The following is a 21303-nucleotide window of genomic DNA, read 5'->3' as shown; positions in this document are numbered from 1 at the left end:
CAGCCGCATTTTCTAGTCTCCAGCTGCCAAGATGACACCATCTCTACGCTCCGGGAAGAATACAATCGAGGGAACCGGACAGGATGAGTCACAAGCCGCTACCAGTACCCCGCACCCCGCCGGTCCCTCTACAATTACGCCTCCCGCTAATGCGGCCGCCGCGGTGAGGGCCGCCCAGCCACTAGTCACTGGAATGGCGATATCGGACAATTCTCCGGTACAGATACCCATCCATGACTCATCATCAGACAGCGAAGAGTCGAATGCAGATTCGCTCAAACAACTGCAGCGAGAATTGAGAGCAGAAAGGCGACGTAATCGGAAATTACAGGAGGCCCTCATCGCTTCAATAGCGGCTCCTACGAAAAAACAAGCGCCTTTAGTGGAACCTGACACACATACAGAGCAGGCAACCACACATCAACAAGGTGCCATGCAGGGCGCTCTACAAGGCTCCATGCAAGGTGCCGCACAACAAAACAGCGCAGAGTACCGGTCTTCAGCATCCAACACCACGATGCGAGGCCAAACAACCCCTCTGCAGCCTGCTATCATCAACACGGAGTATCCGGCCACAATATCCGGACAACAGCCGACCCAAACCACAGCTCAAGGGGCCTCGCAGATCCCCGCAGCATCCTACAATCCGGAATATCAGCCGGGCTCACCACATACGCAGTTCGGCCAGACACCGCCTGCAAACAACACATACGCGACATTCCCGGGCCATCCCACGGAGGATGACACGGCGCGACAAACCCAAGATTGGGTCAATAATAGAACGGAACAAACGGCGCCAGCAAATCCGTTCCAACAGTTTGCGGCCTTTATGACGGAGGCTTTCCGCGCCTCGCAAAATGGCGGTACTCCGCGGCAGCAGCCCGAAGAAGAAAACCGCATGGCGTCCCTTATTGCACGCCAATCAAGCGCTAAGGACCTCCCATCATACTACGGAGACGCCGTAGAGTGGCCAGCATGGCGCGCTCAATTTTATCAATCAACGTCTACGTGTGGGATGACGCAATCAGAAAACCTAATGCGCCTTCAGAGAGCATTGAAAGGCAAGGCTCGTGAAGCGGTAAGTCCACTCCTATTGGACCCCACGCAAGTACCGGAAATAATGGACGTGTTAGAACATCGGTTTGGTGGTGCTCACACAATTGCATCACTGATGTTTGAAAAAATAAAAAAGTTGCCGCGGCTTCCCGAAGATGCATCAAACGACGCACTTATTGAGTTTTCGGGTACAGTTCAAAATGTGGTGGCCTCACTCGGCAGTCTTAAGTGTGATTATTTATCTAACCCCGCGCTACTAAGTGAAATTGCGTCTAAAATGCCTCTCGTCCTAAGAGTGGCGTGGTTGGATAAAATAGCCGATCAAGTGATAAGTGCGACAATTCAACAATTAGCCGCATTTCTAAAGCGGCTCACAAACGCGATCCCGCGTTCAGGCTTAGTTGATAATGCTCGGGCTCCAATGCGACCACGACGGGAACAAGTATATGCGCAAAATTCTCAAACTGATACGGAGAGCGAAAAGTGTGCACAGTGTTTCAATTCGCACAAAATTCACGAGTGCCCCGTGTTTTTGGGGAAAAATGTCCCCGGACGATGGGAAAAAGTAAAAAATTCCCGACTTTGTCATAAATGTCTAGACGCAAGACACCATACGAGAGCGTGCAAATATCGTGTGTGGTGTGGAGTGGGTTCTTGTCGGCTTCCTCATCATAAACTACTGCACGACCCGTCGCGTGTGAAATCATCTGCCGGTACCTCGCGCGATAGTGAAAACCAAACTGTAACCAGTACCACGTCGTATGGACATGAATCAGTGCTGTTGAAAGTGATACCGGTAACCATATGTGGCCCAAACGGGCAAGTGTCAATTTATGCCCTACTAGACGAGGGGTCAACTGTGACCCTTCTAGACAATGAAACAGCGGACAAAGTGGGAGCGACCGGGCCGATCCGCGGGCTCCGTATTCACGGGGCGAGTGGTATGTGTTCGTCAGATAGTACATCCCGGCGAGTTAAACTATCAGTGCGCGGAGACGGTGACGAATATGTTATTACGGCGAATACAGTGCGAAACCTGGACCTACCGCAACAAAACATAGCCGGTCGATGCCAAGTGAAACCAAAAATATTATTGGGACAGGACAACGTGCATCTCATCGTATCAAGAGAGGTGCGTGAAGATACCGAGAAAAGAATGCTGTCCCGTACTGCACTCGGTTGGATCGCGCATGGAGGCGTTCATCCCGTAGAAAATATAACGCTGAGCATTATCGGCGAAACCGAGAGTGGAGACCAACAGCTCTCAGAGCTAATAAAACAAAACTTTGCGATCGATTCACTTGGAGTGACGTCAGCGACACGCGTAAATGCGACCATTCAGCGAGCAGAGGCTCTTATGGAAAACACCACTCGGCCATATGACACCGACCGGTGGGAAACGGGCCTACTGTGGAAAGAAGATAATACGCACCTGCCTGACAACAAACAGTGCGCGCTAAAACGATTATACGCATTAGAGAGAAAGCTAGCGAAAAATAATAAATTAGAAGCAGCATATAAAATGAAAATTAATTCTCTGATCGAACGTGGATACGCGCGCAAATTAAATATTCAGGAGGCGGCCATTCCAAGCCCTCGAAAATGGTACCTACCGCATTTCGCGGTAGTTAATCCCAATAAACCGGGAAAGCTAAGAGTGGTTTTCGACGCAGCAAGCCGCTGTCGAGGTGTATCATTAAATGATAAACTGTTAACAGGGCCCGATCTGCTCTCCTCGCTATTGGGTAACATTTTGCGCTTCCGCGAAGGAAAAATCGCGCTCGCGGCAGATATTGCAGAAATGTTCTTACAAATAAAAATAAAAAGTGAGGACCAACCATCTCAACTATTTATGTGGAGAGCAACGCCAAATGAAGAGCCGAGCACTTACATGCTCACCTCGATGATGTTCGGGGCAACTTGTTCCCCAAGCAGCGCGCAATTCGTGCGAAACAAGATAGCTGAGCAACACAAAGTGCAATATACCGCCGCGGCAACAGCCATACAGGAAAAATTTTATATGGATGATTATCTCGACGCCGTGGACACATCGGACGAAGCCGCCAAGTTGGTACGGGAGGTGAGTGCAATCCTTGCAAGTGGGGGTTTTCTGCTCACTAATTGGGCTTCAAATGACCCTGCCGCCATTGCAGAAGTACCCTTTGAAAAACGGGCGAAATCGGCAATACCTATCAGCAGCGGGGACCACGAAAACGAGCGCATACTAGGCCTCGTATGGGACCCCATAGGTGATCACTTTCTCTACAGCTTCAGGGAGGCAGCCTCAGCTGAGATGATCCCACACCCAACGAAGAGACAATTACTAAGTATTGTCATGAAGATTTTTGACCCTATTGGTTTCGTATCATGCTTAACAATACGCTCAAAAATACTTCTACAAGCAGTGTGGAGATCGAATATAGGTTGGGATGAACAAATAAAACCCGAGCACGCGAATAAATGGTCGGAATGGCTACTACTTCTCAGCCAGAGTAGCGTTTCTATACCACGAAGATGCTTAATTAATAAAAACGGCTATTTTGAACTCCACATGTTCTGCGATGCATCGGAGTCGGCGTGTTGCGCTATTGCTTATTTGACCGAAAACTCCCAGGAAGGCACACACTCAACTTTCCTGGCCAGTAAATGTAAAGTGGCACCATTGAAACCCCTTTCTATACCGCGCCTAGAGCTACAAGCAGCCCTAATGGCCGCACGATTGGCGGCTACAATCAAAAGGGAAAGCCAAATTCACATTAGAAGAATTCTATATTGGACGGACTCAACGACCGTCTTGTGTTGGCTAAGGACAGACCCGAGGACTTACTCCGCCTTCGTGGCCAACAGGCTAGGAGAAATTGATGATTTAAGTGAAATAATGAATTGGAGATGGGTACCTACTAAATTAAACCCGGCCGATATCGGTACAAGAGACATCGAGCCGCCCGACCTCTCGCCCACTAGCAGGTGGTTTTGCGGTCCTGCCTTTATTACCCACCCAGAAGCTACATGGCCCCGTGAAAAGGAGCCAGTCATCCGACCTGATAACCAAGTTTTGGAGGTGAGGCCTCAATTTGTCGGCCTCACAATAATAAAAGGAAGCGGATTACCTCTTATTGAGCGATTTTCATCGTGGCATCGGCTCATACGCACCACTGGATGGGTTCTCCGCTTCATAAGGAGATGTCGGCCGAACCCCAACAAATCATCAGAAGGTCCTCTGAGTGCCGAAGAGACCCGAGGAGCAGAAATATTATGGGTAAAGAAATCTCAAGCAGACTCTTTCGCGGCCGAAATTTGCGCTACCCAAAAAGGCGATACACTACCCGCCGACAGTCGCTTGCGAACGCTAACGCCTTTCCTTGGCCCAGATGGCATTATACGAATGGGCTCACGGTTACAAGCCCTGAAAGGAGTTGCCAGTGGAGTACGGACACCAGTCATCCTGGATGGTGACGAGGCATACACTCGGCTCCTGATCCGCCACTATCATCAAATGGCGGACCATTCGAGCACCGAAAAAACCATGGCGGAAATCAGAGGCAGCTTTTTTATATTGAAATTGCGCACCAACCTTCGCCGAATAGCGCATGAATGCCTCGTATGCCGCATTAGGAAAGCTCAACCACTGCCACCACTGATGGGACCATTACCGGCTGCCAGGCTTACACATCACGTGAGCCCCTTCACGCACTGCGGCCTAGACTATTTTGGCCCTATGGAAGTGACAATCGGTAGGCGTCGAGAGAAACGGTACGGGGCATTATTCACCTGCCTGTCAACCAGGGCTGTACATCTCGAGTTAGCGGCCTCACTAAGTGCCGATTCAGCTATAATGGCAATGCAGCGAATGTCAGCTAGACGAGGCCAGCCCGAATGTATATACTCCGATAACGGGACTAATTTCCATGGCGCTGACAAAGAAATCCGAGACGCGCTGGAATCAATCAGTCGAGACCCCAGAGTACAAAACTACATTGCAACACAAAAAACATCGTGGAAATTTATCCCCCCCCTGTCTCCCCACATGGGGGGAGCTTGGGAGCGCCTCGTGCGCTCTATAAAGAGAGCCCTCAAGTCAACTATGAAAGAGCGCTCACCGAAAGAAGAAACTCTCCTCACGGCCCTGGCAGAAGCAGAGTACATAGTGAACAATCGCCCGCTGACACATGTCTCTGTCGACCCGAGAGATGAGGAGCCGCTAACCCCTAACCATTTTTTGCTGGGATCAGCAGGAAAGCGGCCACACCTGTCACTGTATGCGGCAAAAGAAGAAGAGGTCTGCCTAAGAAAACAATGGCGAATCAGCCAGCAATTAGCAGATATGTTTTGGCGGCGATGGATGAAGGAATACTTGCCCACTATAGCCGCACGTCAAAAATGGCACCAGCCAGGTACCCCTATCAAAACGGGTGATCTTGTGCTAATCGTGGATCCCGCTTTGCCCCGCAATAGTTGGCCCCGCGGGCGAATCATTGAAACAATGCCCGCCGCTGATGGGCATGTAAGGACCGTTCGGGTCCAAACCAACACCGGAGTGTACGTGCGCCCATTGAAGGTTACACCCGCCCTGTCCCACCCCGGTATAGGTGACTTATGGTCACCCCTTCGGAGCTCTCGCATGAATCTAATTTTTGAATAAACGGCTCTACAAAGTATATAAATGAAGCTAGACCTTCAATGTCCCCGCATACGGTGTTAGAAAGCGGTATGCGAGCGCTTACAGGTACGTGCGCCCAGCGGTCAAAATTGCCGTACTCATGACAACACCAAACACGGGCCCTAAATCACAAGAGGCCCCCCCACGCCGCCAAAAAGGAACCGGCCGAATGGATCGCCGCCGGACAAAAGCATCCCGTCACGTTCGAATTTGCTAGGCGCAGCCGATACTGCACCGGGGGGAGGATGTATCGAACGCATTACGCAATGCTACCCAAAGGCCGCAAAGCAGATGTCTGACCATGTGAGGATAAGAAAGCTGTATTTACCCGGCCGGCGAGTACTGAGCACAACGCGCGCCAGGACACAGTATTTACGTAGTATCCCCTCCCCGGCTCGAGAGCACTGGGCACATCGCAAGCCATGGACCCAGTATTTACCTAGCATCCCCTCTCCTTTGCCCAGGCGAAGCTAGGCCAAACACTGAACAGCAATGGTCAGCCAATCAGCGCAAAGCCACAATAATGCTAGAAATATTTCTCTTTTCATATATAATTGCGCAAATTAATGTTAGATTTGCGTGAGTCTCGCCGCAACAATGCTAAATAAAAATATACAGGTTGAAAGGCTGGACTCACGTCTATGTTGTAAAGTAATATTGAAATATGTAAACATTAATATTAAGTAGTTATAAGGATTTCCTCACACCAATGTCGGTCTGAGGACCCACTGATTCATATTGTACAATTTATTATAAAAACATTAAAAATGCTAGGGAAAAACAGTTTTCATGAGATGAAGCGGCGTAAAGAGTACTATTGAATAAATAATTTTAATATTGACTATTAAAGTCATATGAAAACACACGAAGCTGCACAAAAATGCACCTCGTTTACGCGGGGCGTTTCAGACGCGCGTTCACCGATGTGCGCACGCCCCCGCTAGTCCTATATATACGGCGCGTAAAGCGATCACAAGTCTCTCTCTTCCGACATCTACTCTGACCGCTTCACTCTGGACTGCTTCTCCCGCTGGAACTACTACAACCGCCTTTGACTTCTGACCTCTCGCTTCCTTGGACTACCTACTGCTCTTTCCTTGGATACACGACATCACAGCAACCGGAAAAGGCCCTGAACATAAAGCAGCTCACCGACTAGAAGATTCAGCACCCCTTATTTACAGTCAATGTAGAGGACTTGCGTCTGATACACGGTGGAATGCATATATTTGGTAAGTACTGTTTTTATTTTGTACAAGGTATACCTACCTACCTAAGTACCTACCTACATAAAATTAAAGTTAGCAACAGTGCCTATTATATTAGGAAGGTACTATTATTTTATTTTGTTGTACTAAATGACTAAAAGTATTACCTGAATGGAAGAGTTGAGTTTCCAAGCCAGGGCTGCAAGTAATGGGCTGTAAAGCGCATTTAAGAGTCCCAATCCTCGCAGGGTCCAAGCAAAGCCGATTCCCCGTGCTAGGGCTCCACCTACTAGGGGAGCTAAAAGGTACAAAAGTAAGAAATACCACTTTATATACATAGGTTGATATTATTTTATAATTATCAAAATCATCAAACCATGGGTATTAGTACAATAAACAAAAATGGAAAAATGCCTATTGTTGCGACCCTGACTTGAACTTTCTGCTTCTGTATTTTTCTTCCACCAATAAGACAGATCTCTTCAAGATCAGATTCTTGAAAAGACCCCGGAAAAGCAGTCGATTTAAAATTTAATTTAAAATTAATGTGAATTGATTTTAAAAAAATATAATGGACAAAAGAGACATCTCTGGTAATTTTTGGATGGATTTTGCTCTGCAGGTGTGATAACGAATTGCAGTCGCCTTTTGCATTGATCAGTTGGATTCATCCAGTTTGGATCATTTGTCAAAAGAGGTCTATTGAGGACTGAAATGTTTGAAATATTTTTTTGACAATAATGTGATATACATGTGGAATTGCAATGTGCTGATTCATCTATTAATAATTCTACTCTCTTGAGGGCTGGTGACATTATAATCTCTTAGTGCGAACTTAAATATATTTTGTGCTGAAGATCAAGGAGCAAAACTTATTGCAAGTGGGATTCTCTGGTGAGTCTTTTCTGTTCATATGTATTTTCGTGGCTGGCTTAAGTTATTTTCTCCCTGCAGAGTGAATTCATTGATTAATCTTTTTTTTTTCATAGGGATTTAGAATATTCCCTGATGGTCTGTGCTATTTACACGCCAGATTATCATCCAGACCCTCCACACAGAATCTCCAAAGATCACATAGGTCCTGATGGAAATGGTTTCCTTCTGGACTTACTGTGTGAAGTAATTTAATGTGAACAAAAAATATTTCTCTTCTAATTTGCTTTGAATAGTAACATGGTTAATTAAAATTGTTTCAATTCTTTTTTTTAGGGGGAATTCAGTAAGCTAGGCGTATAAATCACCAAATCGCCGCTAGATGGTATCTGAGAAAACCACCATTCTTTATTTACGGAATAATCGCCCTAGCTGATTTATTATAATATCTGGGCACAAACAACAGAAGAAGCAGACGAGAAAATAATAATAATACAATAGTAAATTCAAAAGAAGTATTGACATGTGTGCTCTTCACTAACCAATAGAATAAGCAAGGCTGACTGCAGTTTGTTGAAGAGAAAACACGGCCCCATAGCAAGCGCCATGTCTGGATTCCACCAAGGTGGCAAGTAGGGGAACCAGGGCAGCGTCGAGGGCCCCGATACCCAGCCCGAGACCGAAATGGGGCAGCAGGAGTTGGCCGAGAGATGTCGCTGTAGGAATCTGGAAAATTCCTTGGAATTAAAGATGGACTCAAATCTTACAAGAAGCGCAAATATAAAATTAATGATTGATAGTAATTATTATTTATTTATTTATTTAACGCCCAGAGGGCTTTTACATGGTTGGTAGTATAATTATAATTTGACAAATACTTTCAAACATAAAAAATAAGAATAAAATTACATTTGATAAAAGCTATGTAACAAGTTATACAAACACAAGAAACAAAAACAGAAAATTACAGCTATTTGTTGGTTTACATGATGTGTTTAGGAGTATTGTTGAAATAAATGTTTTAAATGATCCACAAAACTTGCCAAGTTGGTATTGAATATGTCAACATCACCCAAGTAATGATTTCCCATGGTGTGAAGTCGTTGTATCGGAGAGTGGGCAATGTAGTTACGCTTATGTGTGCTGCTGTAGAATATTGTATTTTGTCGTGTTGTTACTGTGGGTGTATGTATGTTTATAAGTTGCAGGAGTTCACAACAGTCGAATTTAGAGTTAAGTATTTTGAATAAGAACGTTAAATCGTTTATTTTACGTCTATCTTCTAATGTATGTATTTTTAGAGTATTTAATAAGAAATTGTATTTTAAGTCTTCGACAGGGATATTTAATTTAAAATTTATAAAACGTAGAATTTTTTTTTGTATTCGCTCAATGTTGTTAATGTGAATTGTATAAGATGGAGACCAAACTACTGAGTTATATTCAATTAGACTTCTTACTAGAGATACGCATAATAGTTTAATGGCTTGCAAAGAATTAAAGTTTTTAGTTGTTCTTAATACGAAGCCTAGTGTTTTCATACCTTTGTTCACAATTTGATGGATATGATTGGTGAAACTACCATGAAATACCAAAAATATAAAATTTTTCATTTCTTACAATAAGGGCAGCTATTCCAATAGTCAGCAGAGCAATCACCGACACCTTCCACTGCCCCACTTTAATCGCCACAGCTCCAAACAGGTTGGTTCCCAGTAAATATCCCAAACTGTCAGGGATGAATACCGTGCCCACTTGCCATTTCTGAAAAGATATTATAACATTCGGATTGTCACGTTGATGGGTCATTGAATTCGACAACAAACTAAATTTTAATTCTAACCTGGAAAACTTAGTTTTCAGTGCATATGGTCTTCTTGGATTTCTCTACCGATTAACTAAACTATTCAAAAATCCAATGACGCTCAAATACTTATAAACATCCATAATTCGCAGCATTATTGAGTTCGGTTCTGTAGTTTTGGGTCCAATACATGATATTCAGGAAACTCATAAAATAAGGATCGAATTGTTAAAATTAGTTTAAAAAAATAAGTAGTCCATGTAACTGCAAACGACTCTCCACTGTTAGGCACTCCATCAACTAATAATGAAAACAATATCGATTTAAATCAATGCATATTCGAAGAAAGTGATATTAGAACTAAGTTAAAAACCCTTGATCTTAAAAAATCTACTGGTCCAGGTAACATTCCTCTAATCCTCTTATCAAAATGTTTATCAATCTTGACTTATCCTTTTACTAAACTTTTTAAATTATCTCTAAAAATTTGCCCCTTTCCGAAAAATGGAAAACAAGCTTCTTGTCTCCAATCTTTAAGAAAGGTAATAAATCGGAAATCTCTAACTATTGACCTATGTATATGCAGTCGTCCATCCCGAAATTATTTGAATCTGTTCTGCTCTCTAAACTCTCGTCTGAGATCAATAAAATAATCTCGCACCGTCAACACGGTTTCATGGCAAATAGATCTACTCTAAAAAACATATTGATTTATCATGAATATTTATTTAATACAATGAACAAACATCTCCAAACAGACGTAGTGTACACCGACTTTAGTAAGGCTTTTGATAGTCACATAAAATTTTAATTAATAAATTCAGAACCCTTGAAATAACGGGGAATATTTTGAAATGGTTAAAGTTATGATAGTTAAACTCAATTCACACTTATCACACCAGTTTGAAGTATTCACCGGCGTTAGACAAGGGTCTCATTTGGGACCGATATTATTTTCCTTGTTTATCAACGACATAACTACCGTTTTTGATGGAGTTATGATACTCCTATTTGCTGATGATCTTAAAATTTACAAAAATATAACCAATCTCAATGACTGTTATGTATGAGAATTAAATTTGCGAGATTACAAGAATGGTAATTTTTTTTTTGATTTATTAGACAAAGAAATTAAAATTTTCCCAAATTTGGTTAAATTTGTTCAAATGGACAAATTAGACGATGCTTTGCATATTTTCGAATATTTATGGAAATCTTGAAAATAATTCAGTTATTTCGTTTAAATTAAAACCCCATTTTCACTTGGCGGCTATTCGTGTGAATATATTAAGGTTTTTTTCTTCTCTTATTTAAACCAAACTGTTAACCTATAACAGGTTCTTTTGTTCTTAGTTTATGGGTTTACTCAATATATTAAAACAAAAACTATCCTAATATCCCAATTACACACGTGTATTGGCAAATACTGACGTACAGACAACATTACTGATGCGCATCTAGATATTTGGATCAACCTTTCAGTATTGGGGGGTGGCCTGAAAGTGGTGGGGATAATAATGATGCGCGTACTGACTCGTGTGTGCTAAAGGTGAGTCCTACTAGTTCACCTTGATACTTGGAACAACTAGTACAAGTAAGTATTAATACTTATTCCAATTATCCCTAGTATTTCGCACTTGTACCTACCTAGCATTCACGTCGCCCTTACCAAATACTGCGACGAAACGTGTGCTGGCGCCTGGCGGGACAAATATTTGGGAATAGGTCAATAAGTGAAAGGAAAAATACGAATTTGGAATTGTTCAAATAGACAAAATCGACGGCATTTATAACATTTGAATTGTCTGATTTATTAGATAAAGAAAAAAATTGTCCAAAGTTTGTTAAATTTGTAGCAAAAATTGGAAGAATTGTCCAAATAGATAAATTCGACGGCATTTGTAAAATTTTAATTATCTGATTTATTAGACAAAGAAAAATTTGTCCAAATTTTGTCTAATTTGTAGTAAAAATTGGAAGAATTATCCAAATAGACAAATTCAACGGCATTTATAAAATTTTAAATGTCTGATTTATTAGACAAAGAAAATTTTCTCCAAATTTGTAGTAAAATTGGTTCAAATCGATAATTAAGACGGTACTTTCCATATTTTTTTTTATGTTTATGGATATCTGGAAAATAATGCAGTTATTTCGTTAAAATTAAAAACGATTGTCCACTTGTCGGCTATTGATGTGAAAGTTTTAATGAGTGAACCTTGGAACCTAAAACAGGTTCTTGGTCCCTTAGTTTGTGGATATACTTAAGAAAATAAATAAAAAAAACAATAAATATTATGTCAAACCATGGCGTGAAGACCCCAAATAATCCATTTTTTTAACGAAACACAAATTATAATGTATTATTTTCCATTTACGGTTAGGTACATACTGAAATAGCTGATTATTATTGTTGTCTGTCTAAGTGGTACAAAGTTATGGAAAATTTTGGATATAAATGGAAATGAAGGGACTGATCGTTGCGGAGCATCGTGGAGTTAATATTTTCTGTGAACTGATCCTCACCTCTGGTTTCAAGTGCGTCATCAGCCATATAGGCAGGCACGGCTCCAGGATGGCCATGGCGGAAGTAGAAATGAAGATGGCCCCAGTCACTATGATGATGACGCCATCTGACAGCAATGGCCACCAAACTGTGTTGGTTTCGGATTCTATTGTCTGAAAGCGACAAACATATATTATGATAGGAGGTCAAAAATACCTTCTAAACCATTTTATTTTGTTTTTTATATTAACTCCACACAGGAGGCCCTGAAGAAAATAATTTCCCTCAGGGCCTATGTCATCTTTGGGGATGCTGTGTGGAGGGTCTTTTTGTGGAGAGGAAGGAGTGAACATGGGTCTTGAAGAGTCCCATGTTGTAGGAGGGAGGAAACACAGAGGCCGGCAGTTCGTTCCACAGCCGAGCTGTTGAACTTAAGAACGAATCGTAGAAGCGACCCGTTCTCATGTGACAAATGTCAACCGTGTACAAATGTTGGGCGCGCGTTTGGCGTGTATCCCGACTACGCAACGGTCCCGAAGGGATCAATGACGCTAGTTCCTCAGAGCATCTTCCATTGTAATACCGATAGAACAAGGACAGCATACCTATCTGACGCCTGTGCTCTAAAGATTGCAGTCCGTTTGTTAAGATTGGGGAATCTATCAAACGGACCGCCCGTTTTTGCACAGAGTCAAGGGTTTTTTTCAGGTATTTAGGGGCTCCGGACCAGAGATGGCTGCCAAATTCGACAGTAGGGCGCACTTGCGATTTGTACAGGGTCAACAGTTGTGTACTATTAAAGTATCTGCGGGCCCTGTACAGTACGCCCAGCTTCTGAGAGGCCAGCTTTACTCTGGCTTCGAAAACCATACAGTATTTATAAGGCTATTTGGTTTTATTATTTTGTGTAATACCTCATACGAAGTGCTGAAGTCCAAAAACATGATCTGCAAAACTGTAAATATAGAAAGTGAAAATAAAAACGTTAGTTTTTTTTAAAGGAAAGAATGGAGAGGAAATTCTGGGAAAGAAACAGGTATGTGGTGTGGATAGAAATCTGACGGATTGAATTCATCCCTCCCACTGCTGTGCAAGACGATGGGTCGAGAGAGAGAGAGTCCAGCTGGAGAAGTCAAAGGGTCTCCCACAACCAGTCTCTCTCGATCCGACCTGCCACGCATTAGGTCGGCAAATTCATCCATCTCCAAGACCTACACAAACCTCACCTCATGAACACATGCAACCCGACTAAGTAACCAAACGTAGAGGACCACTTGGGGTAAACTATTTGCAGAGGTGTTGGTTTTCCAATAAAAGTTTCCCGGGGCGACGGTACAACAACGCGGTAAACTTCTTCAATAATATATTGTGAAAGTGCTTTGTGGCACCACTTTTAATGTAAATAATAACGAAATACTTAGGCCCAGCTGTTTCGTAGAAATTCGAGTGTGACAAAATCATCAAATGTCCGTTAAGCGCCATTTTGTTTTTTTGACAGTTGAAAGATTCCCGTTAAATGCCGATTCAACAAATTGTGATCATCAGAAGAGCACAACACTATCTTCAATTATTTGTATTTGGCGGCTTATCTCAATTTGACAGAAAGCTGAAACGCACCTAGAATCATCTTTTACGGGGACCATTAAAATGTAAATGAAAAACAATATGGCGCTGAATGGCCATTTGATAACAATGTTACATTTGAATTTCTGTGAAACAACTGAGCCTTAGATTTAACCACTGTTTCTAATGACACAAATCAACACGTTTTTTGGGAAACAATGTTTCCTCCATCAAGACACAAACTCTACAAAGTATAAAAATCCTTTATTTCCTTTTTAATATTATTTTTTTATCTTTTAGTTAACCGTTTAAATATGGTTTGAAAGGGAGGAATGTAAATACGAATGTTAGAGTTAGTTTATTAAAAAAACTTTGATGGTGAAAATATTTAATAAAACACCACTAGTTTGAAATAAAGCAAAAATTTCTCCACAAATGCTTTAGTTGCATATAAAGATACACTGTGATTTTTTTCATGCCTATAGCATATTAAATACCAGAACAAAACGTGTTTTTAATAACTTTCGGAACTTTGCATTTTTTTTTCTGTCGAGGGAATTTCAAATAATTAACGTTTCGGCATAACAATTGTAAAGATATTATCTTCAAAATAATTTTGTTTTGAACTAATAAACTTAAAGATTTAACGAGAAACTCGTTAGAAATCGGTAGAAATTGGGTATTCTTAACATTAAATGTAAACTTCAATTTTTAAAATCTTTACTTCTTCCTTTTTATTTATGTTATCTCATTTTTGATACCTGCGGCTCTTTTTATTCGATTTAATCGATAGTCGACTATTATTAATTAACATACATTTCTCCCCTTTTTGTACGAGATTTGATCTCAAAAAGGTTGTAACACGTTCTGTAAAACAAAAAAATCAAATTCTTCATGTATTTTGAAAAACTTTTATCCTGATAGCGGAACCATTCCTTCCGAAATATGTTGATTTGAAGAAAACAGTGGTTAAAACTAAGTGTTTTATTATTATATATGTTGAGATTAAAAATGATCAATTTATTCAGTATGAAGTCTCTATGGAAGTAATTAAAACACCAATATGATAAACAATAACTTACCCAATGTAAGGGATACGAGAACTGCGATGATGAAGAATGGGGCAGTTTTCCCAACGAACTCATAGAGAAATCCTCCGATTGGATAACCAGTGGTAACTCCCAAAGCTCCTCCGCCCAGGAGAATTCCCATCGCTCGGGATCTATGCAACACGTCGTAAGAAAATAGGTATTCTAAGAAATACGAAATATTCAATTTCACCTTTCTGCTTTATGCTACGGGCAAATCATTTAAAAGAGGACAAGTTTGAATGTATTTGTGAATATAGATACTTAGTACAGAAAATTCGAAAAAAAATTCGAAATAATTTGGAACACCCGCCCAGTTCCCTTTTCCCCCGCAACTACCCAAACATACTAGATGCGTAGCGACTTATATTATTATTTTATTTATTTATTTAACGCCCAGAAGGCTTTTAAATGGTTGGTAGTATAATTTTAATTTGACAAATACTTTGAAACATAAAAAATAAGAATAAAATTACATTTAATAAAAGCTATGCAACAAGTCATACAAACACAAGAAACAAAAACTTAAATTACAGCTATTTGTAGGTTTAGATGATGTGTTTAGAAGTATTGTTGAAATAAATGTTTTAAATGATCCACAAAACTTGCCAAGTTGGTATTGAAATGTAAACATTTTTGAATAATAACGAAATTTGATCCACCCACGTTGGATACAAAGGGCAAAACGCTAATAAAGTTGATTGATACCGATAAATTAACTTAGAAAAATAAAAATAAACTTACATGATGTGTTTAGGAGTATTGTTCAAATAAATTTAATGTTATAAATGATCCACAAAACTTGCTAAGTTGGTATTGAATATGTCAACATCACCCAAGTAATGATTTCCCATGGTATGAAGTCGTTGTATCGGAGAGTGGGCAATGTAGTTACGCTTATGTGTGCTGCTGTAGAATATTGTATTTTGTCGTGTTGTTACTGTGGGTGTATGTATGTTTATAAGTTGCAGGAGTTCACAACAGTCAAATTTAGAGTTAAGTATTTTGAATAAGAACGTTAACGTTAACTTCTACGAATTCCATTTTTTTTTACAATTTCTCTCAGGACATGTATCATCTTTGTGGCAGCTGTATGGTGAGTCTTTTTGAGGAGAGATACGAGTGAACATGAGTCTTGAAGATTCCCATGTTGTGGGAGGGAGGAAACACAGAGGCCGGCAAATCATTCCAGAGCCCAGCTGGGCAGCTCGAGAACGGGTCGTACAGAAATGACCCGTTCTAATGTGACAAATGTTAAAAGCACTTTTTGCCGGAGGGATCAATGCCGCTAGATTCTCGGAGCATCTTCCATTGAAATACCGGTATTCTATTATTTAAAAAAAATATATATTTAAATTTCGATTTTGTTTTCATGTGCGCGCACGCATGCATTTTTTCTGAAAATGGACATTAAAATTATATTAACATATTTACAACAGTTAATATATGAAATTAATTTCGGTGTTATCCAATTAGGATTTGGCTTAGGTGTTAGCGTTTTTTAATCCAGTCCCCCGGACGAAGGTTCATTCTTCAGTTAAACCAAAAAATATATATCTTTGAAATTGACTACTATACGGCCCAAGAGATGGCGCAACCAGGTTGAAAATTGAAAATATGTAGTAAAAAAACCTTTTTATGTTTTTTTTGTTGTTGTTTCTTCAGCTACCTTCATGGAGAAAAATGATCCTGTTAAAAAAGTGATAGCATGCTATTTTACCGATAAAATATTCAGAATATATCATGAACACGTGTTCTTTTCCTAATAAATATCATGACGGAATGCGAAAATATCGGTATGTCAAAATCAATATCAGTATTTGTATGAACACGTATTCTGCCGTCTTCATAAAATATTCGTTTTTTACTGATACTTTGTTAGGAACGCTGTCATTTCATTCGTTAAAGGTCTGCAGTCCCATTTTTAACACGAAAACGAATAATTTGTTCAGATTTTTAATAAATTAAACGTATTTTATATCTATTTTATTGTTATTAAGTTTAATTTGTAGAACTCCATTTTATTTTTTTATTTTTTATATATACAATAATATTATTATTGGGTTTATAAAAACAGTTTATTTTTAAACAAGTTCTGCTGTGTAATTATTATTACGCGTGACAGCTGTTTCGCCCTCTGAAGGCATTATCAAACTGTGGGTAGCCCACTTACAGACGATAAATTTATATTATTTCTAGGTAGGTATTTTAATTTCATTTACTGATTTCTTAATTGATTTCTAAGTAAAATATCAAAAATTATTAATGGTTATTACCCCAGCAAAGTTTCCCCAATTAGTGTAATGTTTAAATTTGACTGAATGTCTTTATGTTAGTTATTCCCAAACGATGACTCATAGGGTTATTTTAATAGCATAATTAAGTACTTCATAGTGCACTCATATTTGCATTAGGTTTGAAGATATCTAGTAGGGGTGAACGAATTATATTTGTTTGTTCATTAATTAGAATAGCTTTTGGATTATTAGAGTTTTTGTTAATTTCTAACTGCTCTAAAAGATTCAGTTTACGGCCTTTATTTTGTATGTGTAACGGAGTTGGTTTATTATTATCATTAAGTGAGTGATTTTCATCTAGGAGATGTTTGGCAAATTGAGATTGTATTTTATTATTATTTTTAAAAGATCTTATATGTTCTTTAAACCTAGTGTTAAAGGACCGGCCCGTTTGTCCAACATAAACAGCGTTGCATTCGTCACACTGGAGTTTATAAATGCCACTATTTTGTAATTTGAGTACCTTACTTTTTGAGTTTTTAAGAGATGATCCTAAGTTGTTATTTGTGCGGAAGGCAATATCTAAACCACACTTTTTGAGGACTTTGGCAATTTTATTAGATGTCTGTCCGATGAATTCTAAACACCCGAATTTATTATTCGTCTTATTATTAGTCGTTGGGTAAATTAATTTAAGGTTATTTTTGTGTTTGTTATTATTAATTATTTTTTCAATGTCTCTACCCTTGAAGCCATTATTTTTAGCAATAGTTAGGATTGTATTTTTTTCCTTCTCGTATGCTTTCTTGTCAAGTGGGATATTAGTAAGCCTATGTACCATTGAGTGGTAGGCAGATAATTTATGTGACCATGGGTGTAAAGATTTATAATTAATGGTCGTATCTGTAAACGTAGGCTTACGGAAAATTTCAAACGTATGTTTATTATTTTCTCTACCGATAGTTAGGTCTAAAAAATTAATTTTATTATTACACTCTCTTTCAACCGTAAAGCAGATTTTACGGTTGATGGAGTTAGCAAATGTGACAAAAAGATCTAATTGTCTGTTGGTACCTTTCCAACAGACCAAAATGTCGTCAACATAACGAACATAGTATATTATGTGTTTGCTAAAGATTGAATTTAAAATTTGTTTTTCAATGTAATCCATGAATATTTCTGCAAGAAGTGGACTGAGGGGCGATCCCATTGGTAATCCGTCGTTTTGTTGATAGAATTTATCATTAAACTCAAAGTAGTTAGTTTCAACACAAATTTTAAATAGATCGAATAAGTCTTTTTTAGTAACTGGGTTTATATTAGATTCGTCTAAAATATCTTCAATGATTTTAAGGCATTCTTGAATAGGGATATTGCTAAAGAGACTGACCACGTCTAAAGATATGAACTGGCAATTGTGCGGTAGATTGCTGGGGTAATAACCATTAATAATTTTTGATATTTTACTTAGAAATCAATTAAGAAATCAGTAAATGAAATTAAAATACCTACCTAGAAATAATATAAATTTATCGTCTGTAAGTGGGCTACCCACAGTTTGATAATGCCTTCAGAGGGCGAAACAGCTGTCACGCGTAATAATAATTACACAGCAGAACTTGTTTAAAAATAAACTGTTTTTATAAACCCAATAATAGTATTTTATATCTGTAAGTTTTCTCCGTGTAACGAAAAATGTAATATTATTAATCTAAATATTTTATCGATCCATCCAGTATGCAACTACACAAGTCTTTTTTAAATGATTTACTTAACAGTCAGTAATATCATACCTCTGTCCTGAGTCAGTTCTGAAGGTCGAGGCAGCCAGACACATTCCGGAGACGCCTATGCAGGCTGATGATACTCCTTGGACAGATCTGGCCAGGAGCATGGACATGTAGGACTCCCCATATGCAAACACTGAAAAGATTGTCTTCAAATAAGGCAGTGTAATTTTAAAAGTAACGAATCTATCTACTTTAAACTTAATGGATCGAAAGGTTAATGGGAAGTGGTATCAAATATCTGAGGAGATACTTTTCGGAATGAGGAGATGTGTAGGCAAATAAAACCCACTTAATATCAACTACTACGTTTTAGTAGGGTTTTTAAGTAACACTTGTTCCCTGCCGATATAAAACAAGACCTCTTAGTCTAAAATAGTCGAATAATATTTCAACACCCATGTGGTAAAAAATAGCAAGGCGCATATGACGCCGTTCCATTTTTTTAAGGAACTAGTAGACTTAAATTCCGTAAATTTAAATGATTCCCATTTCGTGGCAAAATAATAAATAAAAATGTTAATGTTTGTTTGTTCAAAATCTTAAATCTCCAAAATTCTTCACCAATTGCTTTGCAATTTTGACCCAACGTTGCATTCGAATACGCGTGTATTTTTATTATATTATACAGGGTTTTCCAATAAGAGGTGTAATTTTGATATTCAATCGTAAAAGATCAATGGTTTCGTTGCATTTGTGGCACGTAGCGCCGTCTTGTTGAGAGTAAACGTTGTCCAGATCAATACCATCCAATTCCGGCCATGAAAAATCATTAATCATCTCTCGATAGCGCAATCCATTCACCGTAACTGTTGTTCCAGCCTCATTTTCAAAAAAGTAAGGTCCAATGACTCCACCGGACCATAAACCGCACCAAACAGTCACGCGTTGAGGATAGAGAGGCTTTTCAACAATAACTCTTGGGTTTTCCGAGCCCCAGATGCGACAATTTTGCTTGTTGACGAAGCCACCGAGGTGTGAATTGGCCTCATTACTCAAGATGATTTGCATTTGATTCACTCAAGTGAATTTTAATAATTTCAATGCGTTGTTGAAGCGTGTATCGTTCCATTTTTATTAATGGCGTAGTTTCTACTTGTCAAATGTCAAAAAATAAAGCTTCAAAAGTGACATCTACCGAAATAGCGGGCTATTCAAAATAACACCTCTTATTCAGTGGTGAGGAAAGGCTACTTTAATTTCTATTGTTTTATATCTTGTAAATATCCTGTATTTATCTATGTAAAAAAATATTTTTTTCAAATATTAAAAAATTTTTTTTTTCAAAATATTTATTGGAAAACCTTGTATAAATGTCACCTGCGACAGGTAAACACATACTGTTTGAAAAAAACGAACATCTGTTAGACAAACACGCTTTTTTGAAAAAACAGCGCAATCTTTTGGAAGTTAAAGCAACATACGCTTTTTTTCTTCTATCTGCACATACAGACTGAGTCACGAAAACACGTGGCGGGGTACAGCTGGTAAATAATAAAATTTTGATCGTGATTCTGCCTGCAACTACGGTTCAATAAACTCCAAAACATGGGTTTGCTTTGAATGTAAGTGTCATTTACAAAATTGGAACTGATTGTGGGAACTATTCAGACAAGCTTCAAAATCGGTACCAACACTATTTTATTTTAAATAATTAATAATTCTGCTATCAAATGGGTAGTTTTTATAATACAATTTTAACATATATTATGTATTCATTTTTTAGTTAACTAACGGTGTTTATAAGAAAGATAAATTTCCGATCGTCTCTAAAATAGACAATGTTGGTTTTTGAAAGGCAATGATCTCGAGGCGATTATTTTTTAGTTAACATTCCTTGCTTTCAGCTTCACAAATCCTACAATTAAAATGTTCTGTGAGTCTGAGCTAGTCAAAATACCAATGTAGGAAAAAATACTCACATAACGAAGCCAACAGCAAATTAACGCTTCCAAAGAAAATGGGAACCTTATATCCAATTTTTGTAGTCCAAATCCCAACAACTGGATTCAAAAATAGCTGAACCAGAGCCTTAGAAGAAAGAAGAACTCCCACTGGACCGTTTTCTCTTTCTATTTCTTCATTATCCTTTTCAAGATCTTCTTTACTTCCCAAAACTCTGATGCCAACAGAATTTTGAACAGTTGGTTCAATTCTTAAAGCCTTTTCTTCTACGGTGCGCGTTCCCTTATAAGTTTTAAAGAAATTTGGCTCAATTTTCAACGGAGTTTCTTCAAATTTGTTGTTCTTATCTTTATAAGTTTTAGTGTAAACAGTTGGTAAAAATTTTAGCACATTTCCTTCGATGGTGCTGGTTTTTCGATTAGACGTTTTGTAGTCGTATTGGTTTTTGAATGATGATATGTTTAAGATTGGATATTCTGTGGTTGTGAGTTCAGATAACGGTGTTTTTTCAGTGTCGATCCAGAGGTTTTCGATATTATCGTAGAAGGCCGATTTTGGGAGGAGCTTTATGTTTGTGGTATGTAGGAAGTCGGGTATGATTGGAACTGAAAACAAA

At 39.1% G+C, this 21303-nt stretch overlaps 2 protein-coding genes across 2 annotated transcripts in view; one reads left to right on the top strand and one right to left on the bottom strand.

Annotated features, from left to right (window-relative positions):
• Positions 1 to 21303, bottom strand: part of LOC149412134 (synaptic vesicular amine transporter-like) — a 28953-nt gene that overhangs the window by 3244 nt on the left and 4406 nt on the right. The window contains exons 3-10 of the mRNA XM_089646402.1: positions 20705 to 21292; positions 18789 to 18918; positions 14753 to 14892; positions 13022 to 13062; positions 12128 to 12280; positions 9418 to 9561; positions 8340 to 8523; positions 7092 to 7222 (exon numbers count right to left, since the gene is read on the bottom strand). Coding sequence (XP_089502528.1) covers positions 7092 to 7222; positions 8340 to 8523; positions 9418 to 9561; positions 12128 to 12280; positions 13022 to 13062; positions 14753 to 14892; positions 18789 to 18918; positions 20705 to 21292 — 1511 coding nt within the window. The remainder of the gene's footprint in view (positions 1 to 7091; positions 7223 to 8339; positions 8524 to 9417; positions 9562 to 12127; positions 12281 to 13021; positions 13063 to 14752; positions 14893 to 18788; positions 18919 to 20704; positions 21293 to 21303) is intronic.
• Positions 32 to 6913, top strand: LOC149412135 (uncharacterized). Its single transcript, XM_089646237.1, has 2 exons — positions 32 to 5595; positions 5783 to 6913. The coding sequence occupies exons 1-2, from the start codon at positions 32 to 34 to the stop codon at positions 5931 to 5933; spliced, it is 5715 nt and encodes a 1904-aa protein (XP_089502363.1). The 3' UTR covers positions 5934 to 6913.

The sequence above is a fragment of the Hesperophylax consimilis genome, chromosome 24 (assembly GCF_061612785.1).
Source record: "Hesperophylax consimilis isolate HC1 chromosome 24, BYU_Hcon_1.0, whole genome shotgun sequence".
Lineage (NCBI taxonomy): Eukaryota > Metazoa > Arthropoda > Insecta > Trichoptera > Limnephilidae > Hesperophylax > Hesperophylax consimilis.
Note: the sequence above shows the minus strand (reverse complement) of the source record. Positions and strands in the feature narration are given on the sequence as shown.